The sequence below is a fragment of the Melanerpes formicivorus genome, unplaced genomic scaffold, assembly GCF_026170545.1.
Source record: "Melanerpes formicivorus ecotype bairdi unplaced genomic scaffold, bMelFor1.0.p_v2 SCAF_20, whole genome shotgun sequence".
Lineage (NCBI taxonomy): Eukaryota > Metazoa > Chordata > Aves > Piciformes > Picidae > Melanerpes > Melanerpes formicivorus.
The window spans coordinates 2,751,299-2,776,817 of NW_027142372.1; the positions used below are offsets into that span (position 1 = coordinate 2,751,299).

General features: G+C 34.6%; 1 protein-coding gene across 3 annotated transcripts in view; it reads left to right on the forward strand.

The window, feature by feature from the left end:
• The window catches only part of RPGRIP1L (RPGRIP1 like), a 68,163-nt gene extending 47,134 nt beyond the window's left edge, over positions 1-21,029 (forward strand). For 2 of the 3 annotated variants that reach the window (XM_068150509.1, XM_068150510.1), the window contains exons 24-27: positions 6,135-6,318; positions 11,645-11,729; positions 18,470-18,603; positions 20,851-21,029. In XM_068150509.1, coding sequence (XP_068006610.1) covers positions 6,135-6,318; positions 11,645-11,729; positions 18,470-18,603; positions 20,851-20,954 — 507 coding nt within the window. In that variant the 3' untranslated portion in view covers positions 20,955-21,029. Of the gene's footprint in view, positions 1-6,134; positions 6,319-11,644; positions 11,730-11,854; positions 11,919-18,469; positions 18,604-20,850 lie in introns of those variants that run through there. The other variant, XM_068150511.1, reaches the window with a different exon arrangement.
• Positions 21,030-25,519: the final 4,490 nt, after the last annotated feature.

Genomic DNA, 25,519 nt, shown 5'->3' on the forward strand with positions numbered 1-25,519 from the left:
ATCTAACTCTAGTTGCTTTGTGCTTTTCTTCTATGAGAAATTGTGGAAATAAAAGTGTTATGCCAGCATATTTAATAAAACAAGAAATGAAATTAATGGAACAGAACTATCTTATCAGAGTAAGATAGGAGGAACTTGGTGAAGCCTTGTAGTCAGTATTTTCAAAGACAACTGATGGGTCTAAGATTAAAAAGTGGTATTTGCTATTCTCCATCTGCTAGGTGGTGTTTGCTGTTGTGGTTGTTACAAGACAGAAACTAAAGTAACAGACGGACAGTTTCATGAATTCAGGAAGGACCTAAGTTGTCTTTTTCCACTGATGAAGTTTGAGATCACAGTAGTTTGAACAGGCAGCACATTGAAATGATGGATTTACAACTTCTGGCACTACTTTGTAGTAATAATTAGGAGCATGTACTAGAAATCTGTCGTCTTGATGGAAGAAGTTGAAAGAAGAGGGAGAAATAATAAAAAATAGTAATAATTAAAACAAACAAACAAGTAAAATCCCCAAACTCCCCTCTCGAAAAAACCCAAAACAACTAAACCAAACAAAAAAGACAAACCAACCAAACACCAGCTTTTAAAATTTTTCAAACCAAGAGAATCTTAATTCATAAGGTAACCCATTACTTTTTTTAGGTAACAAAATGTATTAGTTAGACTATTTAAGTAAGTAGAATGTTAGATTTAAGGCTGAGTGCAAATGCTTACAATAAAAGCATCAACAGGAACCATTTTTAACCTACTTGCTAATATTTTTTGTGGTTATGAATATGAATGCTCCTCAGTTGGTACTTGAGAGATTGCATTTATCAGAGCTCATTGGCATGGGAGTAAGCTATGGTTACTTTACAAGTAGAAAGGGAGATTATTTTTCTAACTGGAGGTCTAAAAAGCAAAGAATGGGATTTGCAACTAAATTTGACTTTTGATTAGGTTGTCATATATATCACAAAGCGTAATTTTTTTCACACTGTAAGCAATATGAGAGAGAATCAAATTCTATTCATTTTTGCATGTCTAACTTGTCCCCACGTAATACCATAATGGCAGGGGAAGTATGACAGTCTTAAAGCTTTAAATTAAGAAAACAGCTGTATTTAAAAACTGCAATTACTAAATGAAAACGCTGTGCTGATACTTCTGCTTTCTTCCCATACTAAGGTTAGGGTTTTTTCCTAAATGGAATAACTTGCAAACACTGAGTTTCAAAAATGAATCTTTTTGTTTTGTTTTGTTTTGTTTTGTTTTTAATCAAACCAGAAGCCTGTGATCTACAAATTGAAAAATACATGCATAGATAATAGGATTTCTGCTTTTGTATTTATATTTGTCTTTGTATAGTTTTTTATGTAACACTGATATTTATTTCATCTTATTTCTGTAACTTAAATGTTGACATGTATTGTCATACCAAAAATGGACAGAGTGAGACTTCTTTTTATTGAGAAATTTTCTTTTGGTCAGGCTTGTTTATGTAGGGATCATGCTTCATTCTGATATGAAAGGTAATTGTAAGGTTACCAAGCATTGGATTTACTTAATTGTGTGATTAGTTGGTACTGATGTAGCTAACTGGCTTTGAAATTGGGTAAAGTTGGTGTTTGGCTTTTTTATCTTAACTAGTGTTATATTGATGGTGAGTGCTTAAACACTAAAGAGAAGTCTCTGAGATAGTCTTGCAGTATAGAGGAGGGGGTATTCAGGATTGTAACAGACTTGTTTATGTAGCTTATGTATCCTTCCCCACTTCTTGGAAACAAAACTCAGTTAAGAAAGTTTGGACCTCACCAGTCAAACAGCACCTCATATATGTACTTCTTTGTATTTATTCATCCCTAAAAACAGTTTCCCTTTAAAAGCTGGCAGCTGAGGCAGTGCCTGCTGCTGGCAAGTTGCAAAACGAAATCTTTTTTTAAAAAGTTCAGCTTTCAGAAAAACATTGAACAATTTATCTACCTCTTCAGAAAGGGAGACAAGCCATTTGAAGGGAAGAAAGTGAGGAAAAAATATGCTATGAGTACAAATGTGACTTTAGGTTCAAATGTATAGAAGCACAGGATGCACTAGGTTGGAAGGGACCTCTAGAAGGCATCCAATCCAAGACCCTGCAGTAAGCAGGGACATCCCCAATTAGATCAGGTTGCCCACAGCCCCAGGCAAGCCTGACCTTGAATGCTTCCACGGATGGGGCTTCTGCCACCTTCCTGGGCAAGATGTCTTGCTGTTCCACAACCCTCATAGTAAAGAACTTCTTCCTCATGTCTGAGGTTATAGTTGTCATGGTAAAAAACCCTCTCATCCCTCAAAAACGTAGTGTTTTCTGATATGCTTGTTGTGCTATGCTGAATCAGAAATTGTCTTTCCTGAAAACATTGATGGGTTGGTTACAAATTTGCGTACAGGAAGCAATATCTAATCATTGAATTGTCTTAAGCTGTAGCAAGTAATTCATGCTCTTGAAGACACTGATGATAAGTCCATGTTCTGAAAATGATGTTTTGGACTCTGCACTAGATAAAATGGCAGCAACCAGAGATGTACTCATCATCACAAACAGCTGGTTTTGTTGCTTGAGATCTTAGTTATGGACTGAGCAGAAGGGATTGCATCAGACCTTATAATGGTGATAAACTTGTGCCATTGCATGGCACTTGCTAGAGAAAGAAGATGATTTCTCATTCAATAAATATATTTGTCAGTCATAATATTGACCATGATTGAAGTATTGATAGGACATGGATGATTACTAGTGATTATTGAATAACAGCTTATAGTTTATCTGATGTACTCAGTTCTTAATAGAAGGCAATAACTAAGTGGACTGTAGAAAAAAATACCTAAAATAATATAGAATATAGAACTAACCAGGTTGGAAAAGACTTTTGAGATCATCAAGTCCAACCTATCATCCAACACTATCTAATCAACTATACCATGGCACCAAGCACCCCATCAAGTCTCTTCCTAAACACCTCCAGTGATGGTGACTCCACCACCTCCCTGGGCAGCCCAGTCCAATGACCAATCACTCTTTCTATGAAGAACTTCTCCCTAACATCCAGCCTAAACCTCCCCTGGTGCAGCTTGAGACTGTGTCCTCTATGCATTAAAGGATATATATTTTTGAGCTTTGGTAACAATAGGATTCAAGTTGATGTTATGGTTAAGAAGTTTCTTTTTACTTCAAGTTTTTCAAGGGTAATGCATTAGTTCAAACTATAGATACAAAAAATAGGAACATTGTTTACATTGTTCCTATAAGGAAGTCATGCTGCTGTTCTGTGCAGAAATCACAAACTCTTTTTTTTGTGAAATACTTAGTTCTGTGGGATACTGTTGTGGACAATTCACAACAGCTGGAATTTTGCTATTCATATCAAATTCTTAGTGTTTTTTTGTGACCAAAAATGAAATAAAACCATGAAATATACAGCTTCTTGAAGATGGTAGTTGAGACTTTATAGAATTTTTCAAAAGCTTTTTTAATCTCAAACATGAGAAAGATGAGACTTCCAATTTTGATGTAATGTCCAATACATGTAGTATTTAACCTAATCCTAACACTTGCTGAAGGAGTTCAGTGGTTCTTCCAAATCTCTGCATAGTGTTAATTACAGAATCAATATTAAATTGTAAAGGAAGAATATTGATATAGAGTATGTTGCCCATGTTTTGTTTTCCTCACTTTAAAGCACTGATCTAGTTTCTCAGAGACAGTCTTTGAAAGCATTTAGTATTCTTATATGTCCAGTCTCTCTGTTAAAGGAAATTTCATATTCCATTTGGGTGTAAATACCAAATTTAAAGACTGTCAAAGCAGAATGATTTGTGGGAAGTAACTGGTCATGACAAACTATTGATTTTTCACTTGAATAGTACCTAACAAATGAGACTAAGGCTTTAAAAAAAAAAGCTTAGGAAAAGATTTAAATAACATACTTCACTCTGCATCATAGAAATACAAATGGTTGTTTAAAAATTAATTCCTATCATATATTGGATGCTACATACATTCTCAGCATGGCTACATAATATGAGTGATTTTGTATTAGTAGTGAAATATGACATGCTTGCTATGCTGTTCTTAAGCAGTTCTATATTTTTATTTGTAAATACCCTTTTTTTCATCAGCTTGTGTTTTGCTTTGTGTATGCTGTATTCAGGTTTGGTATGAATAAAAACAGGCCTTACAATATTCTTGACTGTTAAGCCCTAAAGTAATTTTTTTTCTTCCTCGCAAATTTCTAATTATGTTACGGTTATTTGCTTCATTAGAAGTTAGAAAGCAGAATACCTGGATTTACCCTGCTCTCCTTGAGAAACTGTAATATTCTATGCCTACAGTATGCAATTACAAGTGTTAAATATGTCAAACAAATTTTAAGATATGTAAAAGGAATACTTTATAATGCAGGTTATTGTATTTGGACTTGATTCATAAACTACTGTCTGTGTACAAACTAGGCTGACAGAGCTGCTAAATACTTTGGGGCGAACAAAACCACTCAGCATATCACTTTAAATACAGATGCTAATACATCTGTTCCATGCAAGAAGAAAAGAGTTGTTTCTGAAGTAAAATTAGACAATAGAGCCAATTTCATTTTTTATGCATGTGAATGTAGAGTGCTTGAGGTTATTAGTTGAAACTGAGTAACCTTTCCAGGCTTTCATCTCTTTCTTTTCGAATTTGAATATGAAAAGCATATTCAAGTCAAAGACCATCACTTTAATGACATTTGGCAGTCATTTGATTTATTAGATTTTAGAAAAAAAAATTCCTTTAAATATTTCATCATTCTATGCTAATCCCAGTAATATTGCCAGCTGAAGCCGTGTACCTGTATTAGTGGAGACAGAATGGTGTGGAATTTTTTCTGTCATCCTAGTAAAATTTCCATGAATCTACTGAATAATAAAACAACCTTATTGAAATATTCAGATTTGGGTTTTTAGTTTAAGTGTCTTAGGATACATAATAAAAGGAAATGCCTTTTGAAAGGAGGGGGTAAAATTACTTCATCAAATATTGAAAGGGCGTGACAACAGTGGAAATTGTTCTATATGATGGATATTTTTACAATAGGATACACCTACTTTTCAGTTTGATTAATTATATAATTTGCTTGGAAAAATATAAGTGATCCCCCGTAACAAATTAGAATACTGACTTGCAGTTCTAACACTGAATCTAGAAAGCTAATCTTTTGAGTATGAATATTTTAAGCTTACAATCAAAAATTGTCAAAATATTTCCATACGGGGAAATACTTATAAAAATGTTATGAACTTGAAAAGAAAGAAAGAGGGGGGGGAAAAGTTTGACATTTCTGAACTTCAACATGTTTTATTTGCTCTTTGAAGAATCTCATCTTTGAATCCTTACCTATGTACTCCAGTTTTGAAACCATGGTGGCTTTTCTTTCTTTGAATTACAGTTACCTAGAGGAATACTTGTGACTCATTCTGTTGCATCTGACATTCCCACTTAAAGCTTCTTAAAATGTGTCTGTACACAAACAATGCAGTCTTTCCAAAACTGTATGAAACAGTGGCTTCTAAGCAACAGAAAAATGCCATTTTAGTTAATAAGAAAAGGCTCTGGTGACAAAGAATTGAGATATTACATTTATTGTAGTATTTTTTTAATTTCAACTACTAGGTATATATTTGATTTAGCTAGAAAGGTTCAGTCTATTAGGTTGAGTTCCACATAAATACCATGTTACTTTACGTGCCAAACTACTTCCTGACTTGATAGACTTGTATTGTGTAGTGTAGTTTGCAGTGGGTGCTGAGCAGCTATCTAGTTAATAATAATGGCAACTAACATTCATGGTTCAGATGTCATTTGTACATGCAGATAACTATAACCTAATCTTTTCAGGGGAATATTGCTATTGCAAAAATATTTTCAGCACTAAATGTAAATTGGTATCTGTTGCAACAATATTCTTAACTGCAAACCCCGGGGCATTACAACCTCATTATGTTTATATCAAAATAATCAGTCAGTGTTATTAGTCAATAGCCAGTGATTTGCATGTGTCTCTGTTTGCTTGCTTCGTGGTAACACTTCAAGAAACACAAAATAATTTGTATTTCGTTTGTACTTTGGTTTTAAATAGGCAACTGAAAAAATCCGGATTGAAATTATATCGCTTTGTCTTACTGAGTCACGAATCACATCAGATGAAACTATACAGCAGCTGTTTGTAGAATGCAGATTGTACAATTTCCTTGCAGAGGAGACCCCACTGTCACTTCCCAAACCAACAAGTGGTCAGAGGATTCACTTTAACTATAGCAGTGGTAAGTATGTTGCATTCCTGAGCAGATTTTGTTTGTCTCTTAAATCTGCCTTAGGAAAATGCCTGCCAATATAGCCTCTTTCTTTCATATGATTGCATTTATCTGTGTGCTAATTGTATTTGTGTATTTCCCAGTTATTTGGGGAAATATTAGAGGTATTTATAAGACACGGGGCAAGGATGTAATTATTGACTATTCAATGAGTTATTGAAGTAGGCTTGTGTATGAAACATTAACATTACAATCTATTTAAATGTGCTGCTAGCATATACATTTTAAAATTAGGCAATGCATAAATAAAATTCATGTGTTCCTTTTAAAAGAACATGATAACAGCAAAAGAAAAACATTCCATGTAACCATGTGCAACTAAAATACTGTTTAAAAGAGAAAATATGTAATTGAGCTTGATTGTCACTTGGGAATACTCAGTCTTCCTTTCATAAGAACTTTTTGAAACAGGAAATCATTCAGCCATGTTTAATACTATTTCATTATGATTTACTTCATAATACTTAATCCTGCATGTTCCATATGCTATCACCTCACAAATGAGCATTTTCAATACTTCATGTCAGTACACAGTGTAATTTACACTAATAGCATACACAAAACTCTTGTAGTAATTGGCAATTCTCTTGTTAATTGTTTCATAGTATTTCAATTATTAACTTTTTTTTTTCTGTGAAAGTTTATTTCATTCAAGATTCAGTCTGAGTGCTTCATGTTGTTTTGAACTCTGTCTTGCATTTTTATCGGGGGGTGTCCTGGAGCAGGTGAATCAGTTTTTGTTTGTGACATGCCATTAATACGCACATTCCAAGTAAGCATTCTTTTAAAAACAATTTTGTACAAGTGGCTTTGCAAAAGTGATGTCACAGTCAAATCTTTAAAGCTGCTACCATCTAGAAACCCAATGTTAGAGGTAGGCTTGCCAAAGAATTTATATCCTCCTAACGCAAACTGTGAGATTACCCCATAGCTGAAGAGTGAAATCCCTCATAGGATTCACATAAATCAAACCTTTTATGTTCTACAAACTTGAACATAGAAGGTTTCACCTCAACATGAAGAGAAACTTCTTTACAGTGAAGGTGATGCAGCACCAGAAGAGCCTGCCGAAGGAGGTTCTGGAGTCTCCTCTGGAGACTTTCAAAACCTACCTGGATGCATTCCTGTGTGGTCTACCCTAGGTGATCCTGCTTTTGGCAGAGTGGTTGGACTCAATGATCTCTGGAGGTCCCTTCCAATCTCTAACATTCTGTGATTCTGTGATGGCTATAGTGGGTCTGCCCATTTGAGAAAGGACACAGCACAATGGGTTAACTTATGTGACTCTGAGAAAGACAGAAATCTTTGTAAGGCTTTAGGGGGAAAAAAGAAAATAAAGAAAACAGAAAAACTAGTAATACTGCAAACTTTCGTGCCCTGAGATAACTTCCATTCAAACAACTGGGATTACTGGCATCATATACCAAGTGAGACATCGCATAAGTGAAAACTCTTTTTATGAGCTGAACAATATTCAGCTTGCTAGCTACAGTAAACACTTTTCCAAATGTTCTACATAGGCCGGCTTAATTGAAACACATTTTTTGAAACCTCATTGAAATAATAACATAAACCAATAAAAGCTCTCTAACAGTTTTTTCTTCCTCCTTCTTGAATTCTCATTTCTTTGAATATAAAAACATTCAGAAGATTATATAAAATTTTGATTCTTGCTATGATCTAAGCATAGTATTAGTTTTTAAATATTAACTCTGCAAAGTTCTACTAGAGTTATGATGAATACAGAATGAAAATTTTGAAACAAATTCATTTCCAACTGTGGTATTTGAAAATAGTACAATGCTTTGTAAAGACCAATTCATAAGGCTTTCCAGGCTGGTACTGTTGTATAATGTTATTTTTTCTGCTAGTCAAAACCTGGTTTAGTAAATTTGGGGGTTTTTATTTGCTGCATAAGTATCAATCTATAACTGTTTAAATGTTAAAATATCCTAATGAGTCAATATCAAAAGGTGTCTTTGGTTTTAATTGCTCCAGGACTATTCTATAGCATCACACCAATATTTGCAGAGTTTTGCTTAGATAATTGGTCATCTGATTTCTGCTCAAGATTAGCTTCACGTACAGGAGTGTGGAAAACCTAATGAGTCTGCTTTTTGATAATGTCAGTAGGAAAGCCACCAAGATAATAGTAATGAAATCTGCCTGTGTGTTTACTATAGCTTTACTGCATCTCTTATTCATGTCTAATTAGATTTGACGATGTTGAATATTTGAGGTTAATTGAATATTTTCTTTAATAAAAATGAGATTTGCATGGGTAGAAAGAAATTTACTTTGAGCTTAGAAGGAGACTAGTAGTCTTCTAGATTTTTGCATAGTGAAAATCAGGGTGGGTCTATAAGTAATCTAAAAAAAATCAGTAATTCTTACAAATAAAACATTTTATATGATTTTAAAATTGAACAACTTGACTCTTAAAAACATCTTACATGATACAGAAGGTTCCATGAGATTTGTTACACTGTAAAAAAATTCAACTTTTCCCATATGTTGTACACATTCTTTGCTGTCAGTGCTTGACATGTAAGATTCCAGAAACTTCACAGAATCATGATGAAATAGAACTTCACTGATCTGGACATGGTTTTCCCATCTCACAAGAGGTCAGAGCATGCAATTTGACATTAATTGTTTATCTTGGTTATGACTGACTAGGAACGGTTAGGAGATCATTTTCTGTCTTCCAAGAAAATGAATGGGAACTTTATACATTTTCAGCTTATACCACGTAACTCATGATTTCCTATGACATTGTTGTATCTTCCAATGGCTACACTGGCTGAGGAAAGGAGCTGCTGTCTTTGTTAGTGGTGGAAAGAGTTCTAAGAATATCCAAGAATGCATCCAAACTCTATGGTCCCATATATTCAAAGAGAAGTGAAGCTTTCCAAATTGTGCTCACACCATGTCTTTGTGCTGTAATGTGGTAAAGAGGAAGGATTCTGATTTTTTTGGTAGGATATGTTTTGATTTTAATGTTTGTGTTACAGATCATAATAGGCAGCAAATTGGTATTTTAACTTTTTCATGCAGTTTAAAACTGTGTGCCAGAAAGTCTTTTCAGTTGTGTCACAGTATGATCTTCTAAGTAAACATAATGGCAGTTTAAGCAGCAGAAAAACAAAGGGAAACATGTTCCTCCAAGCCAACAAAGCCCGGTCTCCCTCACATACAAATGCATCTATTGATGTTTGACTCTTAATTTCAGTAAACACTTTTCATCTCAAGGCCACCATTACTTAAATTACAAAGCTATGTTTAGTTAATAAATATTGTAGCAAAAAGCATTCCTATTATATTAAGTATGAAAACTTAACTAAAAATGCTGACATGGCAAGAAAGTTACTGGAAAGTAAGATTGATAGAAGGTCTGAAAGGTGTCCTTGTCATTGTATACAACAGCTGTAGAAAGCAGGCAGCAGCAACAGAAGGGAGCTTTACAAAATTTTCCAAAGATTTTACGTGATGTTTAATTGTTGCAAAGCTTTCTCTTGAGTGAACAGGTGCTTATGTGAACAGCTTGAAGTTCAAGTGTAAGCAGACCAGAAGAAGAGGAGGTGAGGGAAAGATGTGTTTATTTTTGGTTAGAAGTAAACTTTTGAAGTTCCATATTCTGAATGCTGGATTCCTCAGTAAAACTCAAACAGAAATGTTATGGCTTTGCATCAGAAAACATTATTGTGCTTCTTTGTGTTTATTTCTTTTCTCCATTAAAGTTCAACACTGTGACACTTTTAAAAATAATTTTTGAAATTAATTGTGTGGAAACCTGAGATGTTCCATGCCTTGGAACAATGCTATAATTCTAGGTTCAGGCAGTACTAAAGGGTGATGTGAAAGGATGGTATTCATCAGGATTTAAAAATTTATTTTCACTGTGGGTAATCATTTTCCTCAGATTTGGATGGAGTTCTTGTGCCATTTCCATTTTAAATTGTTTTAAATACAGAATTGGTAAACTTAGGAAATTCCATTTGAGATGCTTATGGGAAAGGGAAGAATCTGTTCATGTGGCAGCTTCTTTGAAGTTCTTTGGCTGTCCATCTGTCTCCCTGCTGCCTCCTCATCACTTCCTGTGGTGGCCCCAGGAGCCCTTGGCCATGAGAGTAGCACATGTGGAAAGTCGTCCACATGCCCAAAAGAACAGCAGATTGCAGCATGAGCTCCTTTTAACTTGAGAAAGTGAGACTATGGTGATTGGAAAGTAAGGAGTCCAAGACAGAGCACCAATGCTTTTCTTTCTGTTAGTGGAGAAAAAGGTGTTAAATTGCACATTCCTAACTGAATGGTTCAGGTACCAATTGTACTGGCTGTTTTCTGGAAGTAACTGATTTCTAATAGCAATTCTTCTGGACAGTTAATATCTGAGGAGTAGCTTTGGAGAAACATGGCAAACCAGTAGCACTGGAAGATGTGTTGCCTAAAAGGACTTTCATATAGCTATGTACGTCAATAAATCCCTCTGCAAAGAATTAATGTGAGCCTTCTTATCTCTATTTTCTACTCCTATTCATATTCCAATACGCTCTAAACCTTGGCAGAATTCCTCATTTCTGTTTATGCATAAGTTTATTTTGGATAGTAGAAGACGGTATGAAATACGTTAAAGATTTGTCAGCATATAGGTAAAGGAAACCTTCATGTGAAGTGGAGAGTGAAAAACAGCTTTTCTGAGTACAGTGGCAGCATTACTAGAAGACAAAAATTAAAACCAAGTCCTAGTGTTCCTATTTTTAATTAAAACAATAAAAGGCTTAAGAGCATTTGCACACACTTGCCAGGCTGTGGATTTTGTCCAGTCCATTGGTCTAGATGTTTCTCTTATTGAAATATTGTGGCAGGAAAGGAGGATTAAATTACTGAGGCTGTCAAAAAGGACAAGCACTCTGCCATACATTATCATTATCACTGGCTTCCTCAGTGGAAGAAAATGCAGTAAATCACTTCAAATACAAAGCAATAAAGACCACTGGCTTTTAAAATCATGACTGCTATTGCCATTAACAGAAGATGACAGCTATGTGGCATGCTTAGATGCTGCTTGTATCTTTTTTGACAGTGTGCACATAAACCTGCCAGTGACACACCGTTAGATCACATGACCTTTCAAATGTGATTCCAACCTTGCTGCTTTTCCAAAGGAAAGACAAGGGAAAGAAATGTTTATTTTTCTTTTGTTCTTCATGCTCTTTCTTCTAACAGATGAAAAACAATTGATAACTAATGATCTTAATTCCAATTTGCTTTGCAGTGATACATGTGGATATGGCAAATAATCGTGCAAGAAGAGAGTATCTCAAGTCTATGCTTCTAAAGCCAAATCTGCATACTGACAGGTACTCTGTACAAGTTCCTTGTAAATAATGCTTATGGTTTGCCTTGTTGTTTGACATTATTGAGGAGGTATCTCTGAGAATTTAATACATAGCTAACTAACTAGAGAAAATTTTGTTTCATCTAGGAATGCTACCTACATTCTGATGTGATTGATCTCCATTTCTTCCCTGAGTGGCATGTGGCATGGCATATTTTCACCTCTATTAAGGTTGTTTTGGTTTCATTTGTTTGGTTTGTTTTTTTTATAATCCTGTTTGCAAAAAAAAAATGTATTCTATCAATAATAAATTGGAAAAGCACATATCCACCTGTTGGTAGGCTAATAGATCTGTTACTTTCAGAGTACTATAAGGAGTGTAAGAGCTTCAGAAAGTGGTTCTTGGCCCAACAATTTCCAAGAACATAGGTGGAAAGATAGGCAGGTAGATGGAAACATATAACAGGTTGCTATTATATGAGTGCATATGAGAAAGAGTATAAATTATTATTGTCTAAGCTCATAATAATTAATTTGTTGTTACTTTTTTTTTACTGAGGTGGCATGTGCATTACTTTGAGAGAATGGATGACTTCCTGTGGTTCTCTTTTCTCTAGAAGGTCAATACTCATTTTAAATAGAACAATTACTAATTTAGAGATTCCTTTATTATTCCTTCAGATTATATTTGAAGTGTAGGAGTTATTTTTAAATCTTTTAAATAAGTAATTATTTACAAATCACAGATGTGCTCTGCAGTGAGAGAGTGATCTTTCTTCATTCCATTTCTTTCCTAAAGCTGAGTTTCATGTGTTGGCCAGAAAACAGGTTTTAATGGAATGGAGCAAGGAGCACCATAAAACGATTTCTTATTGGACTGGAAATATACCAAAACATTTGCTAAGCAAGCAGAAGACTTATTTTACCATATAGATGAGGAAAATGAGCAACCTGTTCTACTAAGAATTAAACAATACTGAGGATAAAATATTCTTTTTCTTCCTGAGGGATAATTCAGCAAAGGGAAACAGCTAGTCTGTGGGCTGTAATTTCACCTATAAATACTTAGATATCTAGACTAAATATTTAACAAACTTAAGGCAAAAATAAGGTAAAATAACAGCAACAAGCTTTTTCCTTCCACAGAAATATGTCTTCTACATGAACCACATCATAGTGCTGTCCTTTAGGTTACTCAATAGGTTGTTTTCTGCATTTACAGGTATGTCTAGTTTGGTCTAGTGAAATTTCAGTTCTGTGTTGACTAGATAGCAGGGCAGAAAGTTCATCAGCAGTCCAGGTCCCTACTTTATCCTAGCAAGAGAACCACCAGGGAAAAAAAAAGGTATGGAAAGATTCTGCCTATACCCCAAATGTTTTCAACTCTATGCATTTTAAACCTGTCCTAGTTATATCTTCAACACGTGTTTTCTATCACAAGCCTTACAAACTAATATCAGAACTTTTTCAGCTGAAACAGGAACTGAACTAAACTAATGCTTTAAAGCTCAGGAAACCAAATTATCAAGGATATAAATATCATTGAAAATTGGCTACACATGGTTTAGCCTGACACTTTATTGGTGGTTGTACTGTGCCAGATTATAGGAGTATATATAGTTTATTATGTTTAAGTGGTGCATTTTCTTTCTCCCTGTCAGAGTAAATGCTGTTACAAATAATACTCATAAGCATTGAGCCCATATTAGAACATGAATAAATAGATACATTTTTGTCTTATAAAAGGAGAGGCACTTTAATGAATATCCCTTGAAAAAAGGATATTCTCAGGTGTTAAAAGAGATATTAATGGAATACATAAAATTACTGTTAAACCAAAGATGCAAACTTAGCCTAATCCTATACCTGAAACAGGAGCCAACTTGGCCTTGAAAATATTGTATTTCACAGCTTTATACTCTTTTAGTTTATACTTAGAAATACATGAATGTAGGTTCTCATGGAATTTATATGGGAAAATATGTTGATCTCATAGAATCATTTTGGTTGGAAAAGAACTTTAAAATCAAGTCCAACTATTAACCTAACACTGCCAAGTCCACCTCTAAACCATGTTCCCTGGTGCCACATCTACACATCTTTTAAATACCTCCAGGGATAGCAACTGAACCCTTTCTCTGGGCAACCTGTTCCAGGGCTTGACAACACATTCAGGGGAAAAATTTTTCCTAACATCCAATATAAAATCTTTGGGGTGTGGGGTTTAGTGTTCCTTAAAAAATAAGATTCCAAAACAAAATTTTCTCTTCTTTGAATTTCATTTCTTGATACAGAATCATTGTATGTGGCTATTAGAAATGTTGATATTTGGTGCTATATTTGAACAAATGACTTTAGTGGCAGAATATTTGGAATATTCAGTATTTGAGAAAAAACACTTCTAAATAGAATGATGTACAATGGAAAATATATAAGCATGAGACAGGACGAGGACTGTTTGAAATCTTATTTACGTTAGTAATTGTTGTATGCCACAAAGATGCTCTTTCTCCCTTGACAAGCATCTTTGTCTTTTTGATTTCAGACAATGTCTCTGTCTCTATCATTAGCATGGAAATTCTGACAGAACACCTGCTTTTTTCATATAGCTGTATTGTAAAATGGATAGTTGCTCTTTTTCGTTTCTTTTTCTGTATAATGGGGACTCAAATTACAGTCTTTAGTTATGTTAGGAAGCTATACTTACTATTATTTGTAAAACTAAATAAAAAAGATTATTTGGTTTTATCATCTGAACCCCATAGTTAGGACACCTTCAAGACTTTAAATGAATTAATAAGAGGAGGGATTTCTGGCAGTCCACTTAATTTACTGTAACTGTGTCATGGTTTTCTTTGTTTATATTTCCCTGTTGCCTTTCAGCATTTTAAGACGGTAGAAATTTGGGCCATATTGAGAAACTACCTGATTCTTCATGCCAGGTTTTGCTTGCAATGCTTGCAGACCTGGTAGTAGACTATATGCTCTTCTGACATGTGTCAAAAGAGACATATGTGAAGAACGGAGGAATCCGTTCTTCTAACAGTCACCCTGCTGTGATAACAGGAGTGAACAGGTTTATGCAAGAGGTTTCCAGGCTGTTCCTGACAGATGCATCATTTCTTGGTAGGATATGATTACTGTTCCAAGGAACTGGCTATATGAAGTCATTGTTCTCCAAAGTCACAAAATCTATGTGTCCATGTTACAGGTGTGTAAAACGTGTCAATTGTTAGCTTCACATTAGTATACTCTGCCAACACACAAGGTTTTCTGATGGATGCTTACAAATGATTCATCTCTGTAATGTAGAATTAGAGCATCAGAGCTTTTGTCCAGGCACTCTGAATTCCCTGCTGGTGATAAAACCTTTAAGTGTTATCATAACAACAACAATAAATATTTGTCCAGGCTGTTCTGCTTCACTGTAAAATGTGTTTTAAGCTTAAGGCAATTACTGGGGTTTTTTCTGGTTTTGGTTTGTTGTTTTTTTCCATCCCACTTCTTTTGGCCTTTATTAGCAGATGAGTTTTGTTTAGTTCTTTAGTCTTTCTTCCAGTAGATAGCAAATATCTTCCCACTCAGTATTTCTAACAAGGATTTCAAAATTTCTTCTTATTTTGTTAGTAGGCACAGAATTCCTGCAAGGAAAAGATATACACTGTTTCTGGTGTTACAGAAAAGCTGTGCAGAAGTGAGCTAGGTGGAAAGTGTAGGATCCTACAGAAGAGCATGGGAGAGGAGTGCTATACTTAGCTTTATTGATGTAATAAATCCTAGTATGAATTTAATGTTCCAACTTCCATCAGTTTCTTACATAAGTAAGGCAGTGTAAGGTAAGATGGGACACTAGCAGCTTGTTTGTGCATTCTGTGCTGAAGCAGACTGCATTATATTCCAAGGCACTGGAAACTGTCTGTATTTTTATCCAATTCAACCTGAAATTAAAACTCTTGGAATTGTTGGTATTTAAGGAAAACAAGTTAATGCATGCTGAATGTCACATTTAAGTATTTTCGAGGCTGAAAGCATTTGTAGTATTTTTTAAAATGAAAAATTCAAAGTGATTGTGGTACCATTCTTGCAGTCTGTTAGTTGGGAAATTCCCATGGGATCCCAGGTTCAAATCTCCTTCCTGATTAGCAGCAAAGATTTAATCCAATATTATGATCTTTTTGGCATATTGGAACTCTTAAGATGTTAGAGGTGCAGTTCTTTTGATGTGTTTGGTTGAAGCTTGTTCTGTTCATGTAAAATACTTGCATATGATCTGAGCCAGAAAGTGGACCAATATGGACAACTCCATAATTCCATTGATACTTTGTCCCAGATGTTACTGTGCCTGCTTTTAGTTTAGTGAAAATTTTAGTAGTAGTTGGTACCTTTACATGATCAAAATAAATCCAGCACTAATCTTCTCCTCGTCTATCACTGTCTTAAATGCTAAGCTGGTTTCTCCAGTTGATTTCATAGAACGTTGACACTGAATCATAACAAATGACCATCAGTTTTTATTTAATATTTATGTTGCACATACAAGTGTTTGTTTCTGTTTGATTTGAGTGTTGGCAGTTTTGCTGCTGCTTAGCTCCATGCCAAAATCTTAAATTAGATCCATTATGCTCAATCCAGCCACCTGCTGTTGGAAATAGCTATGATATTTTTCCTTTTCTCGCTTCCAGAAGTCTTTTTTTAAGTCCCATATTTTCAGTGGGTGTCTGGTTTTGGTGACAAACAAATAGTTATGTAGATATTTTCTCTAATAAATATTTGTTAATAGGAGCCAAGCACAAAATAAACTGCTATAAAAGCATATTACAGTTGTTATGTTTAAAAGTCTTTAGGAAGATTTGATTATATTTTCTCTATGATATCCTTTCTTGTAGACTTGGATTTTGCACAACTTGGTTGTTACTCATTTGGAACTATGCTTATTGTAACATTTTTAGGCTGTAAAGCTCACAAGCAGTCACAGTTTAAACAACAGTGCCAAGACATACCAAGAAAGTAGTTAACTCTGAATTCCTGTCATTTTGTCATTCTTGGTGTTTTTGGCCCCAGCACAAGCCACTAACTCAAGTCAGCTCCAGCACAATACTGGAATTATGTGTTTAAAAGAAAAGCCATACTTGGATGCAATGAATGTAATTGAAGTTCACAGAATAAATGCAAATATTTTGTATAGTTATTTGGTTTAGATGTTTGGGATGGACAAACAAGCTTCATTTAGACAGCATGGTGCATACTCAAAGGCCTTTTTATCCAGGCTGTACCTATGGGTTGGTTTTATGTGTAAACCAGGAACAGAATAACAAAGACAAAATGAGATGTGTTGGTCAGAGTGAACAATTGCAGCACAAATTGCTGTGTAAGCTCCAACTTTAAATAAATACACAAGACAACATAAGAAAGATACTACTTTGAGAGAACTGCCTTTAGATCCTTGATATTTTTGTGGAATGTGTACTTGGCTAGAATATGCTCTCCAGGTATCTAAATGAGGTGTGGAAATTCTCAGTAACTTTCAGCTAAATATTGAATATTTTTCACCTGATGTTAGGAAATACTTCCTTAACTGAATATGGTTAGTATTTCTGATATCAGGAAAAGGTTTCATATAGTTCATCTTTCTCAATTATTTATTTCATATCTCCCAAACCACTCAGTGTAAAGTCAAGAAAAACCACAGCTTAAAATTTACTTAGGCTAGATCTAAATTATCAAGTGATGCAGACTAGAGAATCTCTAGCACAAAGCACTTGTTGCTAGTGGTCTGATATTTACAATACATTGAATTTTGGGATGATTTTTAGAATTCAGAAGTTGATCCCACTCACTGAATGTCTATTGCAGTGGGATGTGTTGGGGGTAGGTGCTCCTGCAGCACAGCTTCAGCTTAGTTTGGTTCAGTCCAACAGGAATCCAATTAACATGTTCCAAAGCACCATAACTGGGGACAACTGAGAAGTTTCCCTTCATAAGCGTGCTCCTCATCAAAGCTGAAATAATGATACAGGTTCATCTTAAGCAGCTTTAAGTACTGAATTGAAGTAGTTGAACTTTATAACAAGTTTATAGTACTAAGAAGTTTTAACCAACAAAACATAATTAATTACCTTTAATTTAAAACCTTCCATTATTGCTTATGATTTGGTTTTAGCTCTTCACATTAAATGATTTGCATTTGTGGTTTCCACAGTAAAAAGTTATAAAATAAAAACAAATTTAAAAAACCAAACAAACCTACAAAAATAACCTGCCAAAACACCCTATGTTTTTATATTTTTATGTAAATGAGTTTTGCTGTAAAAGCCTCAAAGTACATAGATACAATCTTGATTTTTACCTATAGGGGTAAATATAAAGAAATTAAGGGACTAGAACGGCTGATTCAGCAGCTGAGCTAAGTAGACTTGCAAGACTGAAATGTGAACAAGTCTTTTGATCTTTAGATTCTTCTGCTTGTCACTGCCATATGAACAGGAATTGTGCCACCAGGTGGTGGGGGAGAAAATGAAACAGTTTTCTAAGCCAGTAGATCTGTGGTTGCAGCCTCTCTGTCCTTCTAGTACTTCTAAGTAATAAGAAAGAAGGAAGGAAGAGTTGAAAGAAAGGGTCTCTAATTATCCTTGTCATGGGAAATGTTGATAACAGTTGTGGTTTGTATTTCACTTGTGAAATAGTGTTGCATTTACCTCCTTATTTTTTTTTAGTTCATTTTCAACCTATTTTGAAGGTAAAATTATTCTTTTTTATGCTTAGCCTACAATTTACAGTGGTCAGTGATCCCCCAGAAGATGAACAGGATCTTGAATGTGAAGATATTGGGTTTGCTTATGTCAGTTTGAGAGAGATACTCCAGAAGCAAAGAGACATCATTGAGCAAGATATTGAAGGTAAATTTTAGAGATTACTTGCTTGTAACATAAAAATTATTTGTTGAACCTCTATTTTTCTTCTCAGGCCTCACTGTGCAAGTAATTGACAATTTTTTCAATAAGAAATTCTTAAATACTAACTAATGGCTTTCATATTTGCAAAAACTATGCACTATTGTTATTCCTTAAAATCTGTTTCAAAAGACACAACAAAACCAAGCAGCATCTCCACCTCACAGTAGTTAGTTTATGAAACCTAAGAACTATTAGAACATGCTCACTCAGTCTATCTATTTTTTATTATATACTTCATACTACTGAGGTTATAAAGATATATTTTGTTAACAAAAATGATGTCACTAACTTTGTATTGCTGATGTCTGTATCTTTGGGGATTATAACAGAACCTCAAATGAGTTCCTCAAGTTTGTGTCTGGACTACTGGTGGCTTTACTTAGGTCTCATTATTGAGTAAGCATCTTTCTGTAACAGACTGTGATCGAACTGTGACTCATTAAAGCAAGGTAAAGTGAGTAGGAGGTGTGGAATCTCCTGTTGCCTGCGTCTTAACCAGAGCATTTTTGTAGTGCTGAAAGAAGCCTCCATGGTCATTTCATATATAGTGAGGAAAATACTCTCCCTGCTTAGGCTTTCCTGTTCCTCAGGGTAGCAGGGACATGGTCATCAATGGTACATTTTTCTCCTTACTTGTTCCTCTCCATCGTCCTTCTGCATTGTGGTAAAGCTCAGTGAAAAAGCTGAGGATCTGTTATGAAACAGTTCCACTTCTGTAGCAGTAAGTGAACCAGCTTGATGACTAAACACAGTGCACCCATGATTGCAAGGAACTCTTTTTAGTTCTGGTTAGCCCTAGTAGAATGCCAGCATATTGTGACTTTGCTGCTCCTTCTGCTGTGCCTAGTTACCATAACTTGAGTGGTGGGGAGCTGAGTAGGGAGGGAAAGAAATAAGTTTTTCTTATCCATTCCCATTAGGATGCATGGTTTACATCCATGCTGTAGCTGTACTACATCCATGATGTAGTATGCATCAAAGTTCTAGGAACACAATAAAGAATATTCTAAGAAGAATGAAATTTCCAAACCCTAGAAAAATAATATACAAATTTGATGCACTTCTTATTGTGCTGAGCCACTTAATCTTTTCTCCAAGTATTTGTACAAAAGCACATCTCCAAAAAGATGTTTCATAATCTCTCAATGGAAAATTGTTTTTGTTGTGGATTTTATGGCCATACTTCCCATTTGATGAGATTGATTAGTGATGTAATTTTGTGTCCTTGAAAGTGATGGAAGGTTTATCCCAAGTTTTTTCCTTTTCAAAACCTTTTCTAAACTCTCCCAGCAGCGAAGCAGTTGTAGCATGCAGTATCTTTGCATGTCCCAGAGTACTTATCCCAGTTTAAATACATGACCCTGCCATTTGTCTGCTGTATAAGTTGCTTTGAAAAGACATGCTGTCAAGATTATTTGTTTTTATTCCAATTCTTTATAGAGTCATATTAGGCAGCTTTTTATGCAGGACTGGGAAAGAGCCTCATTTTTGACTGTTAGCAGCATGTTTTTAAACACAGCAGCAGAAATTGTGGCCCTCTAGGCTTACTTAGATATTGTAAGAGAGTGCAATTTTAAATCATGTTAGCTAATGTCTGTAAAATAGAAACTTCAAATACCACTTTAAAACCCACATACACAAAGATGAAGGTAGTTAAATCTTTTAGTCTAGGGGAAGTACCATCTTTGTCTACACTTCTTTATTTTACAACACGCAGAAGCCTGGAATTAAAATAATTTTGCACTGTACCAACAAGATTTAAAAACCCCAACCATTTACTATTTAAATACTAGTAGCTGTCCAGGCTCGTTTAGAGTGCTTATATACAGTGTAGAAAATGCATTAGTCAGTGTATTGTTTACTTAAAACTCGGTTGGAGACATATATGCATGCTTAAAAAGAGTTTGGCAAATGTATATTTACTTGTTGTGGATAGTAATTAATGTACATAGGCAATTATGCAGATACTATTTCAAAGTTGATTTCAATGCTAATACTTTTATTGATGTGCATTCTAGTTCTTAGGGTGCTCAGTTCTCCGTGGTCTCAGTGTCAGAACAGGGAGATTTATTTATTTATTTATTTATTCTCCTTTTAAAAGCATATGCTAGGTGCCTTTTAATCTGTCCAGAACAAAAGCAGAACCCTAAATGAAATTGCTAATGCTCTTTTCTGATGTTTCCTTTCTAGTTTTCGATTCACAAGATGATAGTGCAGTAATTGGAAAGCTCAAAGTAACAGTGGAAGCCCTCCATGCGCTGCATTCAGTCTATGAGGAATGCAAAGATGACTAGGAGGCATGAAAGGGAAGTTTGCCTACAGAAGTTCCTTCTCCCAGTATAAATAAATGCTTGATAGTGCTTCAAAGATGAGATCTTTGTAATTCTTACAGTATATTGAATGTATAATTTATTTGAAAAGGATGCTTGATTTGTAGTTGTAAAGTTTTGTATACTTTTTAGTCTGTTTGTTTTTATATTTCCCCCCTAAGGCTAAGAATCTCTCCACAATGGACAGTGTCTTGTAAATAATTAATACCTACATGATTGAATGATGTGCTTTATTTGCATTTTCAAGATCTTTTCCTACATAAACCAGTAATAAAAATGCAAGTCAAATTTTTAATTTTTAATAAAAAACCCATAAGCCTTAGAAAACTGATTAAAAATACTTTTATGTTATCCCTAATCACCCCACTAAATGGAATGCCTGTGATTAGCCTCATTAAGAATTTTATACTGTGAAGATTTTATTAAAAGCAATATATGAAAATTACTTGGATTAATGTGTTAATCTGCCTCTTTAAAATGCTAATATCCATTTTATGCACATTAAATCTCAGTATGTGTTTTCTTTGATGCATGCGGTTCCTATCAATTAAATATAAAAAATGAGGCTAGTTGCAGGACTTATTAAATTACTGCAACCTTTTTTTAAATAACTTTTACCCTTCTGCTAACATTATAATCAGCTGTTTATGATTATCATGATTTGAAGTAGGAGGAAGGCAGGCACAATTATTTTACTGTACAGTGAAAGACTTACTTTCAGCCAACATCTGTCGAAGTACAAAAAGAAGTCATACAGTATCAGATTTTGCTTCACCTAGTTTGAGCTGTAGGGACAGGCAACTTTGTTTTCATTTGATGTTTGTGCCTTTTAGGACTTACAACAATTCATTGTATATGTTTGATGTATCTGAATAACCAGTGTCTAGCTTGGAAAGTTAATTTCCAGCTTTTAACCAATCTCAGTGAAGGATTTAATTGATATTTTTAATGGAGCTGTGAATCAATGCTGCAAAAGGATTGTCTCCTGAGAACAAGGATATAATACATTTAGTTTTTTAATTTTCTTTTTTATTTGTCGTTTTCTTCAAAGGATTTTATAGGCTGTGGATTTCCACTGTTTGCAAACAGGCTATGTTTCTTCATAAGCATATGTAAAGTATTCAGAGAGATAAGTAATTTATTAAAATATACCTAATTTGCCGTGATATATTAAATCTCTGCTTCAGTGATCACAGACCATTTCATTTAGAGAATTAGGCATTCCCTCTTTGTGTGATTAAAGCTCTGGAAAATGAGTTCTTTGCTCCTATTTGTGAACATTCAAAGCCTGCTAATGGCAAGAAGATGGAATAGATTATGAGACAATTCATTACAGTTCAACAGAAAAAAACCCACAGCTATAGTGCAGAAATTCAAGTATGAATATCTGCATATAGTTTGAACCATCTGTGCTCTAATGGCTTCAATAATGGCTCTTGGTCTTCAGTAGGCTTTGAAATGACATCCATACAATATTAATTTGTTGATGTACATTATGAGGCCAATGGAACGAATATATTCTGACCACAGAAATCTCAGAATTCCAACAGGAACCGATAGTGGACTCCATTTTAGGATCTACCATCTTCAGTAGTACTTTTTATCCAGGCTTTGCTAATCCTCATGGCATTTAATTCCTCTGGAACTTTTAGGAGACCACAGACAGCTGCATTCCTAAACCCCTCCATTCTTCAGTTAATGGCCATATGTTTGTTGTCATTGGGCTGGCGCTTAGTTCATCGTTTTGGCCACCATTTCTAGCTTTTTTTGGCTCTGTGGATCTATATTGTCAATAAGACTGTTATTATACATTACAATAATTTGAAACAGCTAGATGGAACACTGAGATTAACCGAGTGGCTTTTGAGAAATTTAGTTGCGGTATTCTGTCAGGAGGTTCTTATTATTCTTCTAATACTTTGCAAACCAAACTAAATATCCTGCACATAAACAAAGAAGCAAATTGTATTGAGTTTTCATGTGTGCCTGTTTACTGACTTGCAGGAGAGCTATGTTAACTGGTGCTTGTTTTCTTCTGAAATAAACCATGTGGTAAAATTAGAAAATCAGTGATGTTCATCTCACTTAAACATTTACAGTAACACCCTTAGCACTTAATCTTCGCCATCTGAAGCTGAAAACCTAGAAACCAAGCGTTCATATATTCATTAAACACAGACTTCTTCGGTAAGTTACTGCAGAATGTCCCAGTTGACATTTGGTTACATTGTGTTAACTGTTCTCAGTGACAACAGTATTAACATGGATAGTTTGCCTCAGGTTCCTAAACTTCATTAAAAGGCTCACGATTGCTCAGGTTTGGATTGAAAAAGCAACACCACCACCAAAAATAAAATCTATTCATCTTTACTATTAAAACAGAGTGAGGATTTTTCCAACAGATGAGTTGTATTATCTTATGCAGCATAAACATATGAGCATGCTAGAAAGTTTTGTTCTTCCATTAAGTAGTACGTATTTCTAACATGATCTTAAGTCTAAGTGCTGCCCTGTGCAGGGAAAGTGGAAAATGTAATCTGCTGATACTTTGTCCCAGTTTTGACACTGAATAGCTTGAGGAAAATGTACATCTACGCAGTCTCAAGCCCAAGGCAAAAAAGTATCCTTTTTTTGTGTGCAATATGCTAGTAAGCACAGTCCTTTGTTTGCATTAAAAAAGAGCTTTATTAACACTAGCTATTACCATCCTTTAAAATGTTACTTAAAGTTATTTTTTGTGGAATAGATAAATAGTTCTCAGTGCTGTAACATGGATGCAACAGTGGTCCTGCATAGGATGAATTGGGCAGGGTCAAATGATCAGTTTGGTTATTTTATAAGTTTTCCTATAAATTATTGCAATTTATAGCTCTGCTGTGATTTCTTCAGTGCTATAACAGTTGCTATTCTCCAGTTGTCCCAGGTAATATTTATCAAGATGGAAGCTTAAGTTTGCCTAAAAAATAAAAAAAAATAATTAATGATGTTGTTTTTATTCTGTTACAGCTTTAACCTAGGGATAAAAGTTATAGGAACAAATACATTATGAGCCAAGGTAACATCTGTGTGCACTCATACTCTGCTGTCACAGCTTATCTCATTATATGCTTGTAAAAGGAGATATGACAAAAACATTATAACTTGCCCCACAGAACTTCTATAACTTTATATCAGTATTCAAGTTAATATTACTATTGGTTTAAAATACTTGGTATTATTTCAAGGCATAGTCAGGCATTAACATAACTCAAGAAGTCACCAAAGATATCAAGACTTAAATATTAGCTGCGAAGTTTCATTTTCTTTGTTTGTATTAGTATCCTGGGAAATAAACAGAGATATAGGCTTAAAATTTTGCAACAAACTTTATTGCTTGTTTCAGAACCAGAGAAGTATTTTATGATGCAGACAGAAAGACAGATCTTTTTGCAGGTCATCATAATGCTTTTAATACATTAGTTTTTTAACATACTTCACAAGAGAGTAAGGATTATTTATTTTTTTATAAGGCTTCCTTAGCATTACTCTTTAGATAGAAATGTTAGTAGTTGAATTAGATCCCAGTCTTGTAACTTGTACTGAACTGAACGCATTATATTGCCTGTATGAAATTAACTGCAAAATATAAGTTCAAATGGATAGTTTTGTATGCATGTGATAAAAAAGTTTCTTTTGGCAATGTATGCTACAGGTGTACTGCTCTGTGCTTTTTAATAGTTGGTTTTTTGCTATTACTGCCATTTTCTTTTAAAATGGGATGAGGTAACTTTTGAAGAACTTGATTTCATCAGAATACTTTCTCTATGGGAGAATTTAACCTATGGTGTTTCTTATTATAGTATAATCTTAGCAGTCACAGACCATGAAGTCACTTGTAACAGAGACTTAATTCTTAATTTGTACTTAATTCATAAACACTGAACTCCTAAGTCATGCATCCCTGGGATTTGGAGGTATTGAAAAGCTTTTCTTATTTCTAAGGTTCTTGCTGAATCATACATAAAGCTTTAAATACTTCACAGCATCAAGTTTCACTCCAGACAAAAGCTGCTTGTAACTGACCAGATACCTACTGGCTGAGCATATTTTGTCTAAGAAAATAAATGATTAGAGACTTTCAAATAGCTTCTTAATAGTAGTTGTAGTAGTAGTTGTACCACAATACTATATAGTACTACTCAGGTTAGAAAGGCCCTCAAGTAGTCTCTACTCCAACCTACTATGGTGTTAGATGAAGTTGCTCAGGGCCCAATCTGATCTTGAAAACTTCCAAGAACAGAGACTGCATAACTTCTCTGAGCAACCTGTTTGAATGCTTGGCTGTCCTCACAGTGGTAAAAGGAGATACACTTCTAAACATTACTGCAATCCAAATTGAAGTCAGTCTAGATCTAAATATATGAAAATCGCTTTTCCACTTAATATATCATCTGACCAATTAATTTGATATATATAATGATATTGGTGGCATAAGCATGACCTTGCTTGTCAGTTGTTTCAGCCATTTAAAATTTTGCAGAGAAATACAA